Genomic DNA, 21843 nt, shown 5'->3' with positions numbered 1-21843 from the left:
CCCGCTGATGGTCAGTGCACATCAAAGTTGAATGGTTGCTTAGGCTTTTATATATATACCATATAGATTAGGCACAGTTGAGCAACTGAAGTATAAACTGTTTGCAAAAAGATTAACATTTAATTTTTTAAAAGTTACTTAAAAAAACACTACCACCATAAGATGGAGGTTCTAAGCCAGGGTCTACGGTTTATTCATGTTCTGGGAAGATTTCTGAGAGTGGACAGAGGGAAAAGGGAGAGTGGCTGTTAAAGAACACACAGAACACCCAGCCACTCACCTACAGGGTACAGGCTCTGATCATAAACACTTTTAAAACCTCTCTGTGCAGGTTGATGGACACCAAGACTCAGAGATGAGCACATCATGGTCTCTGACCTTAGAGAGGACAGAACCCCCAGCAGCCAAAGGAGAGAGCAATGTTGTTCTGAGCATATCCTCTAAGATGTGAGACAAGAAGATACGAATGGTATGAAGAAGAACAGGCCTGAGGGGCAGTTGTTAGAGTTACATGTCCACTTAGTAAGCGCTGGCTCCTGTTTCTATTTTTAATTCTGCAGATGTGTCAATTAGAACATTTTCTTAAAATGAGATATGTCAGGGGCTAGGCAATGAAAACATCCAGTTCTGATCAGACCCTCTCTTCTACTTACTATAGAGAAAGAAAAACAGGTGCTCTGAACTGACTGTGTGTCTCCCCAAATCTATGTTGAAGCCAAATCCCCAATGTGATGGTAGCTGGAGGTGAGGTCTTTGGGAGATCTTTAGGCCATGAGGGTGGGGCCCTCATGAATGGGAGTAGAGCCCTTATAAAAGAAACCCCACAGAACTTTACACCATGTGAAGAATACCAGAATCCAACCAATCCATCCCTGATCTTGGACTTCCCAGTTTCCAGAACTGTGAGGAAGAAATGTTTGTTGCTTAAGCCACCCAATCTGCGATAATTACAGCAGCTTGAACAGGCCACCAGACCTTACCCTAATGCTATGGGCTAACCAAGTAAAGCCATGTATCTGTGTGTGTCTGTATTTGTTTCCAAATAATTGAATATCCATTTAATCCTCTGTTTCCCTAAGAAGCTATTATACTTACTGATGTATATGCGTTTTGAGGAGATGAGTATAATTTAAACTGTCTAATGATAGCTCTGATTTGGGGATTGCACATGGATTTAATTTGTCTTGGAGCAGATAGGGGGAAAATGTCAATAGGTAGGAAGACCGATAGATCAATCCAGCAGCAAGAGAAAAATGTTGTCACCTCAGCATAGCTTATCAGCTATGCAAAGATGTTCTTGTGTACAGCAAACCTGATTCTTTCAAAAAGAATTAGGCGGGGCGAGGGGAGGGGGAAGGAGGATGTGAAGGCATGTGCTAGGGCAGGGGCAGCTAGGGAGAAGTCAATGGTGGGGGGGAGGGGAGGATACTTATATAATACTTTAAACAATAAAGAATTTAAAGAAAAAAAAAAGAATACAGCAGTTCACTCAGTGTATATACCTGATGAGCTTTTAAAAGGTGCACAAATAGTGAAGAGAAAATAAGAGTAGGAAAAATAAAGCTGGAGGCGAGGAAGGTAATACTAGTAGACAAAACAGGTAAGACATCTGTAATTTGTCAGAGGCAGGCCAGTAACCAAGCTGCAAGCTCTCCAGTAGCTACTGTGAGGCAGGGAATTCCATTCATTACTGCAGAGCAAGGTCCCCAAGACCAGACCAACGTAGTGGCTCAGGGATGTACAACCACCACTGGTCTGACCACTGGGAGGGGTTTCCAAGAGGCCCACTAGAGGACCGGGGAGGCTGAGAGAGACTTCCTTAACAGTAGTTTGTTTCTTCAAACTTTCTTCAATGAAAATGGCACCAGAACATTGCAATGGTGCTTACGAAAAGCAGTTTAGAAAATCAGTAGAAAAATCTATAAATGGAAACAAAAACAGGTGGACCTTCTGGTCTGGAGACCAACTGAAGGGAGGCAGCTGAGCTAAATCAGACTAGGAACACGCCACAGAGCTTCCAGTCTTGGCTTTACCTGGGAACAGAGGTGTTTGTTTTCTCAAAGCCAACATTAGTCTGTAGGGAATTCTGAGGACTTATTTTCAAGTATATTGCCTTAATAAATTAAATGACCTTCTTTAACACATTTCCAGGCCCCTGACTATATCCTCCTACTACAAATCTGCATAAACATTAATGCTTCTATGACTTCTCAAATGTGGGAGGAAATCTGGGGTAGGATGTGGAAGGCTTTGGAGAGGTATCAAACAGAAAAGGTTAGCAGGGAAGTTAAGGTGCAAAACTAGTTATTTGATGTTCAAGTTATTATATTCAGTTACCGGGTTTTCTATTAGTTACCAAACAAGATTGCATTACCTACGACAGAGACGGGAGGAAAAAACACAGGTTTTCACACGTGCTGTACCTAATTGGAAACTGACGCCTGCCCCTAGCATGGCAGGCTTCTAAAATAACATGTGGTATTTTAGAAATCAACATTCTCTCCAAGTCCAATTCTGTTGGGTGAAAACATGCTTGTACTGCTTTTGTTTTATCACATTTTAGTGTGTACAGGAACACTTTTAGTGTCTACTCAAAAGCAGAGCTGGCAGAGAACTTGCTATCTGGTTACGCTCTCAAGAAAGTGAAGGAAGCAGCACACACAGCAGCCTGTTCCAGCCGCTCTGGAGGCACTTACCAGCCAGGTGATCTTTCCTACACTATCATGTTGGCATTTACAAGAAGAGAATTAGATCCCAGGGTTAATATTCTCTGGTCATCATTAGGGGAAGTGAGCAGTTCTCCAAGAGCAGGAACTAACATTTCAGGCTGCTTGTAATTTCATAACAGCAGAAAATTTATGAAACAACCTATTTTTTCCATATCCAGAAGACTCAATACCAGCTTATGAGAGGACAGGACATAACTAAATCAGGGGAAAGGACCAATGAATCTCAGATATCGCTCTGCCTTCTATAATCACAGACTCCAGAGGAGCACAACACAGGCACCAATCGATAAAGCCCGCTCTGCCTTTGGGTGGCCCCTGAGGCACAGGAACCAGCACTTGCCCCTCCTGCCCCAGTGTGCTCCTAAACCACACTGAAAAGCTATTTTTCTAGGCTGCTATGGAAACAGAGTTGCTTCTAGACTGACTTCATTGGGACAAGCACAGGTTGGAAAACAAGAGGAGCCCCAGTGCGAAGGATCAAGAGAAATGACAATTAGGGCTGGAATACTGGGGAGAGCCATCTGCATCACAACATCTCATTCAAATGTATCGACCAGACCCGAGAGGCAGATTTCACAGAGCAGAAGTCTCCAAGTGACTCCAGTGAACTGGCGGGAGAAGAGAGGTCATTTGAGATAAAGGCAGCAATTTAAAAGGGTTTACCTGATGAGAGACTCTAGGATGGCGGGGGTGGGACCTTTCTGGAACTCCAGTTCTTTGTAGTGTAGCGCTTTGGCATACGCTCGGCACTTGGCAGCCCTCTCACCCAGCAAAACAATGCCATTGTCGTCTCTCAATGGCAGGGGGCCCTGGAGGAGAGCAGAACCTCAGCATAGGAAAATGGCAGGCGGGGCACAAATAAGAGTGGGCTGCGTGCGGGCTTCCCCCCTCCCACCAGCTGTTCCCTATCGGGCTCCATCTGAACAATGGGGAAAGTCTCACCTTGTCACTGTGTTCCATGAATTCAGCCAAGTTTAAGAGGGTTTGTGTGACTTCGGCAATGTCCTGTGAGGTGAGGGCCAACTCGATGCTTCTGATGAGTTCATCCTGCTGGTCTTCATTGAGTTCAGACCAGCAGGACACAAAGGCAGCGTTGAAGAGATCCCTGAAGGCAGAGAGGAGTGGAGAAAGAGGTTGGAACACCTCTCCTGCCTCTGCCTGGCGCAGTCATACCCACCAGTCTACTCCTGGCATCGCTGATACTGGTTATACAGACCAGTGCTGTCCAACAGAACTTGCTGAGAATGGTCATATCTTCCCTGTCCAACATAGTAGCCACTGGGCACTGAGGACATGAACTATATTAAATGCGACTGAGGAACTGAATGCTAAACTTTATTTCATTTCAACTAAATTAAAATAACCCCTTTGTAGCTACTGATGACTTATTTTATAGTGCAGGTAGACACCTTGATATACAGGGACTGTGTGGGGGCAGGAGGAGACAGAAGAGAAAAGTAAAAGGCACATTTCTTGGTAGCTTTTGCATCACTTCTCCTCACTGGAAAAAACGATCAGAAAGGGGACTTCTATCACAGAAGTTGGCAGTCACAGATGCTGAAAATAATCCTCCAATGGTTCTTGGGATGTTTCTCAGACAATGTCCAAATTCCTAAAATTGGAAATGGCAAAGGCAGCATCTGCTACTTCTTTTCAAAATAAAACCAGAATCCTTTTTTTGGATAGTCATAAACAAAATGACAACAGAATTTAAGAAACTGGAAGCATTAGAGAATAGAATCCAAGTCTGTAAGTCTTAAAGGATCCTCTGAGCCAGACTCTTACAGCTGGGACCTTAGGAAGACCTGGAACCAGGGGTGCCATTTCTAAGGTTACTAAAACTATTTTTAAAAATCACTACAGCATCATATGGGTGGACATATTTGCTACCCCTGACATCTGGCCTTTAATCCTACCCCTCTTTTTAGGTGAATGTTGGGGAGAGGGAACTTGGAAACTACAGAATATGCCTATAATGTGTATGTTTAGCATTTGATGGCTCTGCATTCACTTTTTGTTACATTAAAAGATTAAATCAGACCAATGTATGTAATTTTGGAAGGTGATGGAAAGAACAATATCTGAAATTCAAAGGATAACACAAAGATGGGAAGAAGTCCCATGCAAATTAAGAAATAAAGCTTTCTGATTTAGATCCGAGCCCACATTGGATCCCAAATGAAAATATGTGGCACTAAGAAGATAAACACATATGTGTGTATTTATCACAAGTCTCTTTTGGATGACATTATGCTCAAAAGTGACTTGGAGCAGAAGAGAGGTACGCCACACCAGCTAAACATACGGATTCTGCACACGATGGAAACAGAGAAGTCCTAGGAACTATTTTTAAAGCATGAGAAAAATACTGGAAAGAAATCAGATGAACCAAATCATGGCATCAAAGCAACAGTCTCAGGGACCATCACTAAATACACTGCTAAATCACCCCCACCTGCTAAATACACTCCAACAGCACACTAGCTGTGCTGCCAAAAGTGAAATGAAATGAAATGCCGTGCTCTTTGCTTCTGGTGAATGAGAAGAGCTATCTGTTCATTAAACCACCATTTTATGCCTCAGTGTAAATAATAATGGTCCACTGTAGAAAATTTTGGAAAATAGGGGGAAAAAATGAAGAGAAAATAATTATTGCTTAAATCTTCCTACTCAGAGATAATCATTGTTGTATTACTTTGTAATCTTTTCCCTATGTACATATGTTTTTAATAGTTTTAAACACACATTTATACCATTTTGTATTCCATTTTATTCACTTACACTATACTATAAATCTTTTGCATACATTATAACTTTTTATAAACCTAATTTTTAATAACTGTTTAAGATTTACTAGTTAAAAGTGTTTTTCATGGCAAATTCTATTTCCCAAAGATGGCTGAAACACTCTCCTATTGCATATACTCTTCTAGAATTGTGCTACTCCCCTATCATGTGGCATCCACGTCCCTATCTGTCAATTAAACACTGTCCCTTGAATATGAGTGGGTTTTTGTTGACTATCTTGGACTACAGTCTGGCAGAAGTGACACTATGGGACTTCCAAGACTAGGTCATACAAATACTGGTCCATGCACTTCCTTGGGGACACTCACTCTTGAACCCAGCCAGTATTCTCCTAGGAAGTCCAAGCAATCCACCAAGCGATTCATGGGGAGAGGAACCAAGGGCCCTAGCCAGGGCTGAATTTCTAATTGCTACTCAGCCCCAACTTGCCAGACATATGAATAAGCCATCTTGAAAGTAAACCTTCCAGTCCCCAGATGAACACCTCCACTGACTCTTTGTGGAGCAGAGGTCAGCTGTTTCCACAAGTCCTGCCTAAATTATAGATTCATGAGCCAAATAAAATGACTGTTGTTGTTTTAGACCACTAAGTTCTGGGGTATTTGTAATGCAGCAATAAATAATTAGAAAAATATTATTATTGGAAACAGGCTATATTGAACTATTATATAGTTGTTTTCAGAGTTATAAATGACTTTTAATTAAAATTTTGGACCTAAATCTACTAAGGAAAGCCTACCAGCAAGGTTAAAATGGATGCTTTTCCTGCAATATGAGCTCTTCCATTTGCCTTTTTGTGTACTCCCTCCCCACCCCACCAGAAGTTAGCAAGATTAAAACTACTACTTGCCAAACTGGTTTGGCTCAGTGGATAGAGTTGGTTCCGTGCACATCCCCAGTGTGGGATGTGCAGGAGGCAGCTGATCAATGTTTCTCTCTCATTGATGTTTCTAACTCTCTATCCCTCTCCCTTCCTCTCTGTAAAAATAAATAAAATATATAAAAAACAAAAACAAACAAACAAACAAACTACTAGCCCTTTTACGGTTGCCTATTACTATTACAAATTCTTGTATGTGATTTTCTATGTGTAAATCCTCTCGAACCGATCTGAGGCTGTGCAGAAGGAGCCCACACATCATACCTGGCCATAGGGTTGTAGGCCTGAGCCAGGGCCCAGCATGAGCGCAGGGAGGGCGATGAGGAGTCCTTCAACAGCTCCAGGCTCAGCCGCCTCAGCCATTCTAGCCAGTCATCTTTGGAGACCCTTCTGGCAGCTCCCCAGGCCTGTAATTCCACAGGTGACAACAGAAAACCATCAGCTTCAAGGGCCAAATGTAAAGAGCCCTCAACCATGTAGTTATTATCCTACTTCTCTGATTTATAAAATTCCCCCAGAGCACAAATATGAAAGAGTAATATTTAATTAAAAGCCATAGAGCAAAAACAGCAACCTCTAGGATATACCACAGTACAGAAAAAGCCTGTTTTACCACTCATTTGTGCTGGATTCTATCAGCAAAGCAGAGAGCTCTACAGACCCACAGAGGATGGGGATGTCACATTCAGAGTACATTCAACGAATGGCCTGTGCAGTGTGGGAAGGGCCCTGGGCACTCTCTGTATTAGGGCTCTGGCTCATTTGACAGTAGAGTCACACAGGGAGAGGAGAAACGCTCAGGTTCTCAGAATCATGAGTCATATTACAATCAGATGAGCAGTGAGCCCAAGGCACCATAGTGGAATGAGACAAAAGGTGTACAGCAGATTTTGTTTTTACTTTCTAGTACATGCCCTCCAACTTTTCTCAAGACTCTGGGCCCTCCAGGCACTGAGAGTTACTCCAGGGGCAGCTTAGGGAGATGGATGGAAAGACTCAGGCTCTGGATACAGGCAGTACAGTGCAGTGACCAACAGCCACACCCTGGATCTCAGCGGCTTGAGTGTAAATCTGGCTGTTTAACCTTGGGCAAATTACTTAACTCCTCTGTGCCTCAGTTTCCTCTTCTGGGGAAAGCCCCTTAACCCCTCTGTGCTTTGGTCTCTGCCTCTGTAAAATAAGGAAAATAGTTCCCACCTCATAGGGTGTTTTAAGGATTAACTAAGTTTATATGTGTAACGGGTTTATAACAGTGGTTGGCACAGTAAATGCTGTGCACGTAGGTGCCTGTTCCTCTGTTAGAAACACCTGGTTGGAATCCCAGTTCTGCAACTTAGCGGTCGTAGCACTCTGGGCAAATTACTTGTTTGCTACATTTGAGCCTCAGTCTTCCTCACCTGAGAGTAATGTTATCTTAAGGGCCTAGCTGGAAAAGATGAGCAAAAAATGGTCGCAATTATTACAAAAATGACATCTCTTTTGTATTGGCCTGGTCCTAACTACTAAACCCCAAACTGTATAAATATATTCTTAAAAGATTTCTTCAGCAGAATAGACATGTCAATCCTCCCTGAACTAGGAAATCACTGAAGTTACAGAAGTTCTCAAGTGAAGTGGAACAGGGAGTGAAGACGCCCCTAGGTGCTACAGCACCTAACCACCACCATCTCAGTCCATCCCCTCCCTGGGATAAACTGGAGATTTGCTGCTGCTTTAAACAAACAAACAAAAAGTTATTTTTTAAAAATTGATTTCAGAGAGAGGAAAAGAGAGGGATAGAGAGGTAAAAACATCAATGAAAGAGAAACATTGATCAGCTGCCTCCTGCACACACCGGGGATCAAGTTGGCATCCCAGGCATGTGCCTTGACTGGGAATTGAACCATGACCTCCAGGTTCATGGGTCAACGCTCAACCACTAAGCCACACTGGCTGGGCACTGCTGCATTTTTATTGAATTTATTGGGGTGACATTGGTTAATAAAATTATGTAAGTTTCAGTTGTACAATTTGCCACTGCTTTTGATGAGTTACCAATGAGTGATATTACACAAATTACTATTTTATGTCATAAAGTGAAGTAGGGATACTAGAAGAGACAAACTAAAAAATTATGTGAAGCATTCTCACTGAGCACACAATGAAAACCCCTGAATTAGAAGGAAGAGTACAACTAGATACTAAAGAGTTGCCTTTTAGACCCTGTAATGCTGTATAAAATAGAAACATCGGTCCTTTTCTATCCATGGATTTCTAGCTTCCTCCCTACACAGTGAGTCCCCGGATAGCTGCACTGTAGTACAAGGCATTTTAAAAGCTGGACACATGCAAGAAAGTATTACTAATGTCTTTGCCCTCTATTAACATGAGGCTGAGCCTGGCTAAGGCAGAGGCAATTCAGCACAGTGGTTAAGAGACTGGGCTTTGGAGTCACACTATTTAGATCAAATCCTGGCTCCACCATTTTCTAGCTGACATTGGGCAAATTACTTAACCTTTCAGTGCCTCAATGCCCACAGCTGTAAAATGGGGACATTAATAATAGCACCTAACTCATAGGGTTATTGTGAAGATTAAATGAATCAATATACGTAATGTGGCTCACACAGAAAGCACTCAACAAATGTTGGTAGCTGTTATTGATATCATTGTTGTTGTTATCACCTGATAAATGATAGCAGATAGGTCTTTAAAAAATCTTAGCTTAGCCGAAACCGGTTTGGCTCAGTGGATAGAGCGTCGGCCTGCGGACTCAAAGGTCCCAGGTTCGATTCCGGTCAAGGGCATGTACCTGGGTTGCGGGCACATCCCCAGTAGGAGATGTGCAGGAGGCAGCTGATCGATGTATCTCTCTCATCGATGTTTCTAACTCTCTATCTCTCTCCCTTCCTCTCTGTAAAAAATCAATAAAATATATTTTTTAAAAAAAAGTTAAAGTTAATTATATTTAAAAAAAAAAAATCTTAGCTTAACGGCTAAGTCCTCCACATGGGCCTTTCCCTGTGTTCTTTAATTTAAACTCTCAATTCTCTGCATTCTGTAGTAACTGTTTAGATACCAGTTTCCTTCTGCCACCTGCCCACCGCCTGCTGACTGCCTTGTCTGGTAATGCTGGTACAGGTTGCTGGGATGTCAGCTTACTCATTCAGAAGGTAGGCCTAATAGATGATTGTAAGACAGTAAAAACTGCTGAAAATCTGGAAGGTATTCAACATGTATACATAATGGTTTTCTGTCCCATGGAAATCCTCTATTAGCCCTGCCAATAGAAAGGTAACTGAGGTGGCAAACTGGTATTTTGAAAGCTGATTAAAACTGGCAACTATTCCAATCCCTAATTGTCATCACATACCAGTACATATGTAGAAGCACAATTTACTTTTTGATGAAATGGAGCTGAGAGGTAGCTCTGGAGGATTTTGCTCAAGGCTTTTGAACTTGATCTCTTCTCTCAGGGTACATAACCTAGAGATTTTTCTGTTTTTGATTTGGCAATGGTTATGCTTATTTTTCCAAGTCCTGAGTAGAAAGCAAAACTTCCTGGAAACAAGCTTGACTATTGGGGAATTTCCTAAAATAGAGACCAAAGCTCTAAAGCAGGGTGGACAGCTGCCTGGTTGGAAGAACATTCTGAACCTAGGCAGCTGAAAACATCACGGTGGAAATGGCCTTCTTGCTCAGTCCTTCCCTCAAGTGTGAGGTGTCAATAGGGTGGCCTCAAAACTGGGAATGCCAGGTGACTGATGACCTTTCTCTTCCTCCTCGAGTCTGGGACCAGCAGTCCAAAGCCCACAGCAGGAAAACTGTCACTCCTGACCCAGGGATAGCTCACCAGGCCATCGAAACTATCACACGTCTCTCAGCAGTGGTCAGCTGTCTGGGCAGGTAAAGACTGACATCACAGTCAGTAATAAACCCCACATGTGCTGAACTGTGTGTGAACACATGCTCACAGGTCTGCGCTCACATCTTTATGGGCTTGGCCAAGAAGAGAAGGGTCAGTTGGGACTCAGTCCTGTCCAGTTCCTCACCTTGATCTGCCGCTACACTCTAAGTGCAGCTAGCTGCCTTGGGTCAGCTGCTAACAGACGATGAGGAATACCATGTTAAACTCCGAACTGCAAACCGCTTACACTCCCCAGAAGCACTAACGACTAATGCAAAGTGGGAAAAATAAGCAGCCTGGTGTATCTACTTAAAAGCCAGTGATATAACTATGATTATTCTGCTCAGATCCATTACAGAGGTTATGAAACTGCCTGTTTGGAAGTGTATGGCTGATGGCATACATCAGCTGGTTATGTCCCAAGCGTTGGTCAGTATAGCTACTCTAAGTGTGTTCTGTGAACCAGTAGCTTAGGCATTTGTTAGAAATGCAAAGTATCAGGCCTGACTTCAACCCGCCTGAATGAGAACAAGCATTTTAACAAGCGGTTAAAGCGGTTGGTAAACCCACGTGCCCGAGAAGTCTGAGAAGCCCTGCTTTAAAAAGCCTGCATCAGTCTCAGTGCTAACTAGGGGGCTCACTGGTTGTGTTTCATTCATGTAACAAACGTTATTTGCAACAGAAGGTTTTATTATCAAAGCTCCAAGGGAGCACAAAAGGCCACTTTGTTCTTTATTTTCCCTCTAATAAAAAAGAATTATAGTCCTAGCCAGTTTGGCTCAGTGGATAGAGCGTCAGCCTGCGAAATGAAAGGTCCCAGGTTTGATTCCGGTCAAGGGCACATGCCCAGGTGTGGGCTTGGTCCCCAGTGGGGGACTTGCAGGAGGCAGCCGATCCATGATTCTCTCTCATCGTGGATGTTTCTATCTCTCTCTCCCTCTTCCTTCCTCTCTGAAATCAATAAAAATATATTAAAAAAATAAAAAAAATAAAAAAGAATTATAATTCAGCTACCCCGAGAAAGACAAAATGACCTGAGTTCATGGTATCTAGATTTTCAGAAAAATTCCTGGGCTGGTCTTTGGTTGTTTTTAACAAAAAGTAGCAAGCACTGAAAGTTTTGAGCAAGAGAGAAGAGCAGGGCTTTCCTTTCCAAGTCTCCCAAAAAACGATAGACCTGCCTTTTGGAGGTTGATGGTGCTGACGTGCAGTTTCTTCATGGGTCCCGTTTCTACTGGTCCGCTAGCCAATGCATCGCCTTGGCCACTCCTCAACATTCGATGCTGGTAAATCAAAGGGTCCTCTTCTTCATCGGCCAGGGTGTAGCCCTGCAACCAGAGATTGACAGACAAGACCTCCAACTCCACAAGATGTTCCCAGTTTGGAAAACATCCTTAAGCTCTGCAAGGGTCACATCTTCTGGACGAGCCAGGACTTAGGTAGGCATGGCTCCAAGTATGGACAAAATGAGGCTGTATTCCCCACTGCAGACCAGTCTGTGTTGGTCACCCTAGGTCAATGACAAGCACTGAGCATTGCAAGTATGAGCATGCAACTGGCACAGAGGAAGCAACTGTGAGCGATGGTGAAGTGATGAGGAACAGGGGCAGCAAAGAGTCCACAGCCTGTGCCTGTGTGGCCCAAGAGCCAAGAATGGTTTTTACATTTTTAAATGGCTGAAAATATTAAAAGATGATGACTATTTTGTAACATATTAAATTATCAGAGCACTGTATTTTGGTGTCTATAGGTAAAATATTACTGGTATGCAACCAGGCTATTCGTATGTGTGCATATAGCTGCTTTTAGGAGGCAGTGGCAGAGCTGAGTGGTTGCCACAGAGACCACATACCAGTAGCCTACAAACCTGAAAAAAAATGTACTTTTTTTTTTTTTGCCAATCCCTGGTTGAGAACTAAAAAAGTAGATATAGTCCCATAGGTAAGATTAAAAAATACCAATAGGAAAGACAACAAGGGATTTAGAAACAAAAATGAAGTGCAATTCACCTTGACAATTCTGCAGATGAGGACATCATAGCGCTGATGGTTGATTCGGTGTCGCACCAGAACTTTATTCACCATTGGAATGAAAATTTGGTACTGTAACAGGAGGAAGGAGATCAGAAACCATTACTTTGGAGAGTGGAAAGTTGAGAAAAGAACATTTCCCCCACTACATTATAGCTATTTCTTCTGAGTGTGGGGCTACCTCTGCGGTATTCAGAAGAATCTTTTCGTCCTCTCCTGCTATAAATCTATCCAGATATCTTCATCTGAGTTACTGCAACAGCCTTTTAACAGCCTCTCTGCTTCCTTCGTGGCCTAGTCTATTCTTCCACACGGCATTGAGAGTAGTCATTTAAAAATCATAGCTCAGGTCATAGTCGTCCTGTGCTCAAAATTCTCCAGAGACTTCCAGTCGTGGCTCTTGGAGTAAAAGCCAAAGTACAATGGCTACAACAATCATGTGCAAATGGCGTCAGAATCACCGCAGGGGGTGAGGGGCTTATGAAGCCAGATTGCTGGCTCTACAGCCAGCGTGTCCGGTTCAGTGGGTCTGGGCTGAGGCCGAGCACCTGCATTTCTAACAGCTCCCAGCCATGTAGATTAGGACACTGCTCACCTGGGACTACATTTTGAGTATTGCCAGCCAACACCAAGTTCCATGCCCCAACCCAGCCCTGCCTTATCTCGGACCTTTTCTAAGCACTTTCCCTGTTTCCTCCTCTGAAGTCCCACTGCTCTCCTGCTGTTCCTTGATTCTTCAAGCACGCTGCCATCTCCCACCCTTGCATTGCTATCCCTTCTGCCTGCACCCAACTCTCTGGGATTGGGCCTTTACTTTATTTAGATCTCTGCTCAAATGTCAACTTATCAGAGATGCTCCCTGTCTACCCTGAATCAACAGCATCTCTCCCACTCCCTCCACCACTCTTCTGAGACAAACTGAGTGTACTAACTTGGGCTTCATTGGAATGTAAGCTCTGTGAGAACAAGGACGTTATTCTGTTTATTAGGTTATCCACAGAGCAGCACTTCACCCGCCACATAGGTGGCTCAATAAATATTTGCTGAATAAGGGAGAAAAAACAGCTCCCATAATTCCTAGTTTTCTGACAGAGTGTGAGGCCTACAGACTGACAGATGGAGAAGTCCAGTCTTCCTCCAAAGGCAGGCAGAAGAGTGTGTCCGCAGAGACTGCCTCACCTTCTTCCCCAGCTGGAAGACAAGGGAAGACAACGTGTCCATGGCTGTGGGACGCAGTTCTGGGCACTGGTCCAGGGTTCGAACAATCGGGTGAATGATCCGGGAGGCGTAGTCGGTGAAATCCAAGGACTCCGTCAGGCGGTCCACTGTCTCCAGAGCTGCCCTATAGCAATTGCTGACATACAGTAACTGCTAACATATAACCCCAAAGGAAGAGAAGTGGCCGAGGGCTACCTTAGCAATCAGTGCCGAACGGGGAGGGATGGCTTCTGAGGAATTTTGGGTGACATGATCTAACATATATTTCAGTGGGATGGGGGACAGTTAAGATTTCCATAAATCTGGAACATTTCTGGACTAAAATAATGGGAGTTGCAATAACAACAACAAAAGATGGCCTGGGAATTTTAAAACAGGACATTTTCAACAAAATGCTAAAGGCCTGCTGGCTGTGTCCCAAAGAGCAGGTGCTTACTTCCGAGACGGCAGTGGAACTTCAGGGGCATCAAACAGCTTCACGATGGGAGGCAACAACAAGTGAAGATAGTCGTCCAGGTTGGCGCCAAACAGCTGGATTGCAGCCAGCAACTGCAGAGGGAGCAAAGGCACAGCAACCGACAGGTGAGATCAGGGGTCAAGTACTAAAGTACATGGAGGGGCAGTGCTATGGGGAATTCAAATTCTGTGGGGCCTCTAAAAAGCCTTTATTAAGTAGCTTTGAACTATATTCTTTCGGCAGCATTTTCTCCCCTCATTTTATTTTGCTTACAGATTACTTTGCTTTCTCTGAGCGTATTTCAATTGGTAATGAATCTGATGCTAGACAACTGAAAAAACTGGTCTGAGATAAAACATTTACCAAAAATAATCCATTAAAGGAGACAAAACATAAGGATAATCAAGGACAGTACACATTCTGCAAACTGTAAGCTGTGTGTAGCAGGTATTAGTATTCTTTAGAGTCAGTCTTGTGGACCAAGCACCACCCTGACACTCAGAACAGGGTCTTGTCTCTTGCTGATGTTGATGGATGCTGGAAATCTCTCTAGAGCAGTGGTTCTCAACCTTCTGGCCCTTTAAATACAGTTCCTCATGTTGTGACCCAACCATACAATTATTTTTGTTGCTACTTCATAACTGTAATGTTGCTACTGTTATGAGTCATAATGTAAATATCTGATACACAGGATGGTCTTAGGCGACCCCTGTGAAAGGGTCGTTCGACTGCCAAAGGGGTCGCGACCCACAGGTTGAGAACCACTGCTCTACAGGAAGTTTTGGCTACTCACCTTGATGGAGACGGTGCGGCCTGGGCTGTTGTCATGCATAAAGACCCGTAGCATGTGTGGGATCAGCTGGGGCAGGTACAGCTTAAATTCACCCCCAAGAGCTACCACAATTTGCTCAATAAGAAGAATGATCGTGCTCTGGATTGAGGTGTTCATGACCCAGAATTCCTATAAAGAGGGGAGAGCGGAGCAAAGTCAGGTTTCCCTCTGCTGAGGTATGAACCAAGGAACTGAGATGGCCAAAGGAGCAAAAACATACTGAGCACGGTCCGCCCCAAGATAAACCCTTTCCCTCTCCTCTCCCTGGGCCTCCTTGTATTCTGTCACAGTGACAGTGAACAAAGTAAAACTGCATTTCTCTGAATGCACAGGGCTACTTGCGCTCTTCTGTGCTTTGCTCATGCTGCTCTTTACCTAGAATCCCCTCTTAGCTGAGCAAGAGTTGAGCCTCTTTCTAGACCTGACTCAAGCCTCACTTCTATGAAGGCTTTCCTACTCTCCTTCCGTTACCCATGTTGGGTCCCTTTGCCCTCCTCTTTTCTAGCACCTGTAATAATTCTCATTGCAACTCTTCCTCTGCTAGACTGTAAGCTAGTTAAGGGCAAGAACCCCTTTGACCCACCCATCTCCCCAGAATCTAGTACAGCACATGGCATATTCCAGCCAAACACACCTTTACAGAACAAACAAATGACTAAGTATATGTCACCTGGAGCTCTCAAGGAGTCCAGGGTGGATTCTTTACTTTGGGTATCACCTGGTCTCTCCCAAAGGGCTATTCCACTGTAACAAGGTGTCCTGCCCTTTCTGAATTTAGACTTTGATGGTTATCATCTGACAACTGTCCAATATCATTTTCAGGCCTGGATAGTGGCACAAAAGAAGCACTTTTCACCTGGCTGGTGTAGCTCAATGGTTGAGCATCCACCCAGGAAACAAGAGGCCGCCAGTTTGATTCCTGATCAGGGTACACGCCTGGGTTGCAGGCTTGGTCCCGTGGGGGGTGTGCAGGAGGCAGCTGATTGATGATGTTGCTCTCTCATCAATGTTTCTGTTTCTCTATCTCCCTCTCTCTCTCTAAAAACTCAATAAAAACATCTTTAAAAAAAAAAAGCACTTTTTATACCCATATAATTACACTAGAGGCCCGGTGCATGAATTTGTGCACATTGAAAGAAAATTAGAAGGTGGCCAGTGGGGCAGGACTGGATGAGATGGGCCAGACATGCCCTGGAGCCAACCACCCGCGGTCCCTCCCTGGCCGGCCACACCTGGGGTGGCACTGAGGCTCAAAGGGTGTCTGCAGAGTGAGTGGGGTCTCTCTGGCAAGTGAGGTCCCTTGGCCTGGCCTGTGGGGATCGGGTTGAAACTGGCTCTCTGACATCCCAAGGGGTCCCAGATTGTGAGAGGGTGGTTCTTGGGTGACACACCCGCAGGCTGCCTCCTCTCTGGTTCTGGGTGCATCACCCGAGACTTGCAGCTGCAAAGTCACCACAGCTTGGCAGCTCCTGTGTCGAGCATGTGCCCCCTGGTAGTGACTGTACGCCATAGCTACTGGTCGGAAGGTCACTCAGGCTTTTATATATATAGATTCTATAAAAGTTACTAAAATAAAAATTTGGTCAACTGGCCACAGAGTCTGCCGCAGCAGTGCGAGGCAAACTGGTCCAAGTCTCTGACTCCAGGAAAAGCAGTCACTTAAAGTCAACTAAAAAAGATAGCGGCCTCCTGCCTTCTTTGGAACCTCCAGAGACCACCTTCTGATAACAGAAACCATAATGATGGCAACACATGCCTATTAACACTCTTGGGCCCCCAAATAATTCAGAGTAGAAATCAATAAAAACAAAGGATAACCTCTCAAGAGAAAGACTTTAGATAGAAGCATAAGGTACTTAAATTTTTTAAAGAAGTATAATAGTTTAGGAAGTAAAAACCATACTAAAAGATGCTGGTAAACATTCTTTCTCTCTGCTTGGAGCGAGAAGTAATCTCCTTGGAAAAGCTATTTTTTCTCTAGATAAGAAAGCTTTGCCAAAGAAACACCACAGATCTTATGGTCTCCACCGTTTTTCTGATGTTCATTCACTTGTACTACACTCTGCCTTCTTTAGAGAAAGCTCCCCTACCTCCCCACTGTATTCTCTCGGCTCCTCACAGGGGCTGCTCTCCTCAAAGAAGCCAGGCAGCCTGCCCAGGGATGTGGGCTGGATCAGTGTTCACAAAGACTGCTCTCTTCCTGGGCTCAGGGGAGCTCATTAAAACACCCAGGATCAACAGCCAACAAAGGAGCCCTGTTGCACCTTCTCTATCTTGGAAGAAATAAAGGCTGTATTTTTCAGGTGTGAGGCTCCCTGACTCAAATCCCTATGTTTTGGTCATTAGTATTTTTGGGGATAAGTCACAGATCACTTCAGCTTCAAACACAAGTACACTGATCCTCCCCGCCCCTCCCCCAGGACCGTCTGCCAGGCTCGTTAGCATTCTGCCTGACTCTCCCATGCAGAGCTGCTGTGGCAGCAGCCAGGGAACAGAGCGGCTTTAATTATTCACACGTGGAGGAGTTTTCAGTTCTGAGACCCAGTTTCGGGAAGTTCCGTTTCTGAAGCCAGCCACTTTGATTTCAGTCCTGCTGCTTCTTCCAAGCTAATTACAAAGGGCTGGTATAGAAGAAAAGAAGTCAATGGAAGGATTGTCTTCTAATTCTTTGAGGACACAGTCATCTCTGCAAGCAACCTTCCCAACAGAGACATTTAAATTATACAGAACAGCAGGAAGCAGGCCTCACACTCAAATAGAATATCTCTATTGCCATCAATGGGGAGTCCTGCACCTGCTGAAAGCACGCTATAAAACCTGGGACGTGAGCCTTTCTGCATGTGCCACCGCAGTCAGAGGCAGCGTTTATGCCTTTGAAGGCAGCAGGGGAAGCAGCATCTTCTTCCTCAGTGTCTGACAGGAGTCCATCATACTCAAGAGCACAGGAGACCCAGTCCCCAGAGCTCTCAGGCCCCTGGTTTTATGGGCAGTTAGAAAGAGGGCTTTCATGGGCATAGTAAAGCAGTGTTGTGATATTAAGTGAAATTGCTTTGTTGTGCGTGAGGCAAAGAACTCAAGAGCCTATTTCTGGCAGAACAATTGCCTCAGGATTCCTCTGCAGACTTCACACCGGTTCTCTTGTACCTGGGAGCCTGCAGCAATAACCCTCTGCCCCCTTTCCTAAGTCGTGGGATACCTTCCTCCAGCTTATACTTGGGTTTTAAGAGTTCTACCAGGACCCATGGAAGAATGTCCACCTTATCCAAACCTGCTCCGAGTTCACAGACCCAACACTGATAAGCAGACCAAGGCATTAGTTTCTACTCACTCTCATGAGGGTGACTATTTCATCCATATAAGGTCTGATGTGGCTCTTCACAAAGGACACCAACATGCCCAGCTGCTGGAACAGAAACTGAAAGAGAAGAGGTCAGCACATTGGCACCAGGAAGGACGCAGAACTCCCAGGTTCACCTTAAGTCCATGTGAATGAATAAAGACAACAATGGAATCAGTTTCCACACCATTCTATCTACTAAGTTCAAAGTTTTAAAACATTTGGTGGTGATAGTAGCGGGGGCTAGAAATAACCGTCAATGGCTTCATACATCAGGCACACCAGTTCCTGCAGAGCAGGGGCTTTGGGGCCAGACTGACTAGTGCGAGCCATTCTAGCACCTATTAGCTTTGTGAACTTCATTTCACTTCTCTGCATCCAGCCTTCATTTCCTCCTTCAGAGGAAAAGTGGAGATAATAGTCTTTGTCTCACAGGCTTGCTGCAAGAGTTAAATGGGATAATACCTGGAAAGCACAAGAACAGGAACATGAATACTGCTAAGTGCTCAATGAATGTCAGGTATCACTGAAGAATTTCTTAAGTCACCAGACCAAACTCAACAAAAAACTTTAATCAACTATAAATGTACCTTCTGTTTATTCAACTCTAATTCACTACCAATTACTTTCTAAAAATAAATACAGCTATATAATACAATTATGGGCACTGAAATGCATTTTCAGTAATTAACTCAATTAATTAGGTCTTAATTATTAAGTTAACTGTCTCTAAGAAATTAAAACAGCAAGCAAATTGGGGAAGGGATGGGATAAGGAAATCCTATTTAGGTTGATACCTTGCAACTGTAAGTAAAAATGCCATCCACTAAATAAAGTTGGGAATAAGGAGGACTTAGGGAAGGGAAACCCCAAGTACTTTCCAGGTAAAAGAGGTCTTCAGGGTGTAGTTTTTATTTTGTTATCATCTTCAATATTAAGTAAATCATATTCTAAATGCCCTTCCCCCAAAGACTTTTATCCCCAAAGTATTTTTATAGCTCTCTTGTGTCTTTGCTGCCCTCCATTATCAAGAATAATTTAGTGCCCTAACCGGTTTGGCTCAGTGGATAGAGCGTCTGCCTGCGGACTTAAGGGTCCTGGGTTCAATTCTGGTCAAGGGCATATACCTTGGTTGCGGGCATATCCCCAGTGGGGAGTGTGCAGGAGGCGGCTGATCGATATTTCTCTCTCATCGATGTTTCTAGCTTTCTGTCCCTCTCCCTTCCTCTCTGTAAGAAATCAATAAAATATATTTAAAAAAAAGAAAGAAAGAATAATTTAGTGATGAACATACATATTTTCACTCTTACTCACAATCTGAAACCTGGCTAAGTTAGGGATAAATAAAGTACTTTAAATAGTAACAAAATTACAGAACTCATTAACTGAAGAGGTGAGATTGACAGGACATACAGGATTGGGCTCAAAGCGAATTTAGTTGTTTCTAATGACAGGGACACCACTGGATTCTAAGGTGGTTAGAACTGGTCACTGCATGGCACAGGTTTAACTCATTAGAGCTATCCCTACCTATTTCCTGGCCACCTTCTCACAGAATCACTGCTGACAGTTTTTGTGAAATGGTTCCTATAAAAGTACATTACAGACATCGAGGAACATGAACCTCTAAGTATATGGTTCTTTAGTTAAATTTTTGTTATACAAAACCTGAAACAAGATAATCTACTCTGGAGGAAAAACAGGAAGAGGAGAGGCATCAGGTTCAAGAGCCAGCAGAGTGCATTATTAGGAAGCTTAGGAACAGACGGACCTTCCATTCAGGTGTGGCTTAGAGCAGGAAGAAGCAAGGGTTGAAGTTTTAGCTACTTACTTCCCGGATGGCCCCATCACAGACCCGAATGACATTCAGGAATGTGGGCATGACCTGGGGCAGGAACTGCACACACTTGAGCCCCAGGGACTTGAAGATGAAGGTGATGGCCTGGACAACCATGGTGTGGTGGTGCGAGAGGGACTGGTCTCGGAAGATCCGCATCAGGGCCACCATGGACACGGCTGGGTAGAATTCGTCCAGAGGCAGGTTTCCCATGTTGACCAGCATTTCACTGGTGCTGTAGTCAGCTAGGACAGGACAACGAGAATCATGAGCTGTACGTGACACGACTGACTTCAGGCACAGCATGGTTTGGTTAACAACAATAGAAAAACCTCCTGACTGCCATGAGCATTCATATCCTTCTCCCTTCGTCCAACACCATTGGAAATACACGATATAGTAGGAACCAGTGGATAGATCCTCAGCATCAAAGACTAAACAGTTTTTGGCTTTCCTATTACCTAAACCACTAGAGCCTAAAACAGTACATGATGGGTTTTCTTTAAATTGCTTCTTACCAGTACAGTTCACAACTTTGTAGCTGAAACCATCTATAAAAATAATTACTCTCCCAAATGAAAATAAAGGGAATTAAATTAGGCAAACACTTGTTCAGCAGTTGCTTGGTCCCCATGGCAATTGAGACAAGTGATTGGCAAATGCTACCTGACCTGAACAAGGATCTCAAAGACTTGGGATGGGTGGTTTATGGTACAGTAGGGACAGGGCAAGACTGGATGATTGGCATTGCTGAGTAAGGGGAACACATGGAGGGACATGGCTCAGGCTCTGCTCTTGACAGGGTAACATCACAGGTACACTTCTATAATATGGAAGAACAAGCTGGAAGCAACATGATCCCATCCATAGAACTTACGAACAAATTATTTTATTTTGGGTAAAAACCATTTTGCTGGATAGTGGGAGAGTCATTGGTGAACTTCCACACTTGGAAATAAGCCTGCTGTGATGAACAATGGGTATGATTAGAAAATTCTCAGCCTAGCCCATTTGGCTCAGTGGATAGAGTGTTGGCCTGTGGACTAAAGAGTCCCAGGTTCGATTCCAGTCAAGGGCACATGCCTGGGTTGCAGGCTTGATCCCCAGTAGGGGACGTGCAGGAGGCAGCCAATCAATAATTCTCTCTCATCATTGATGTTTCTATCTCTCCCTTCCTCTCTAAATTCAATAAAAATTATTATTTTTTAAATTCTCCTGCATCCCCACACCCTATCCAAGCTCTTAGGCCAGTGATGGCGAACCTTTTGATCTCAGCATGTTAGCATTTTGAAAAACCCTAACTTAACTCTGGTGCCGTGTCACATATAGAAATTTTTTGACATTTGCAACCATAATAAAACAAAGACTTATATTTTTGATATTTATTTTATATATTTAAATGCCATTTAACAAAGAAAAATCAACCAAAAAAATGAGTTCGCGCGTCACCTCTGACACGCGTGTCATAGGTTCGCCATCACTGTCTTAGGCAATATGTCCAAAGGCAAAGAGGCTCTAGGGCCAGACCACTTGATGGACAGAAGAGCCCTGGAATCTGATTGCTACTCGTGTTTCCAGGCTCCTGAGCCTTGCCTCAGATTTTCCTATCAATTAAATTCTACCCTCTTCCTCCTTGGGTGCCATGGGAAAAGAAAACAATAGAAAATAGAGAAGCACTAACAAAGCATGAGATGTGAACAGAAACGCTGGGGTGGTATTTTACATCTCTCTCATCGGCCCAAAAAATGTGAGTACAGACTTAGCCTGTTGACCCTTGACAAAGAACCTGGATAGATATGAGGACTCCGGAGCACTGGGACAGCCTTCAT

At 43.9% G+C, this 21843-nt stretch overlaps 1 protein-coding gene across 2 annotated transcripts in view; it reads right to left on the bottom strand.

Moving 5' to 3' along the window:
* MTOR (mechanistic target of rapamycin (serine/threonine kinase)) overlaps positions 1-21843 on the bottom strand; it is a 113135-nt gene that overhangs the window by 69122 nt on the left and 22170 nt on the right. For both annotated transcript variants that reach the window (XM_006766723.2, XM_015565890.1), the window contains 10 exons: positions 20009-20259; positions 18169-18255; positions 14802-14969; positions 13988-14100; positions 13513-13675; positions 12313-12405; positions 11485-11631; positions 6682-6824; positions 3672-3834; positions 3393-3538 (listed from right to left, as the gene is read on the bottom strand). In XM_006766723.2, the coding sequence (XP_006766786.1) occupies positions 3393-3538; positions 3672-3834; positions 6682-6824; positions 11485-11631; positions 12313-12405; positions 13513-13675; positions 13988-14100; positions 14802-14969; positions 18169-18255; positions 20009-20259 (1474 nt within the window). The remainder of the gene's footprint in view (positions 1-3392; positions 3539-3671; positions 3835-6681; positions 6825-11484; positions 11632-12312; positions 12406-13512; positions 13676-13987; positions 14101-14801; positions 14970-18168; positions 18256-20008; positions 20260-21843) is intronic.

Source organism: Myotis davidii, unplaced genomic scaffold (genome assembly GCF_000327345.1).
Source record: "Myotis davidii unplaced genomic scaffold, ASM32734v1 scaffold299, whole genome shotgun sequence".
NCBI classification, from domain to species: Eukaryota; Metazoa; Chordata; class Mammalia; order Chiroptera; family Vespertilionidae; genus Myotis; species Myotis davidii.
This window is presented reverse-complemented; position numbering and strand designations above follow the sequence as displayed.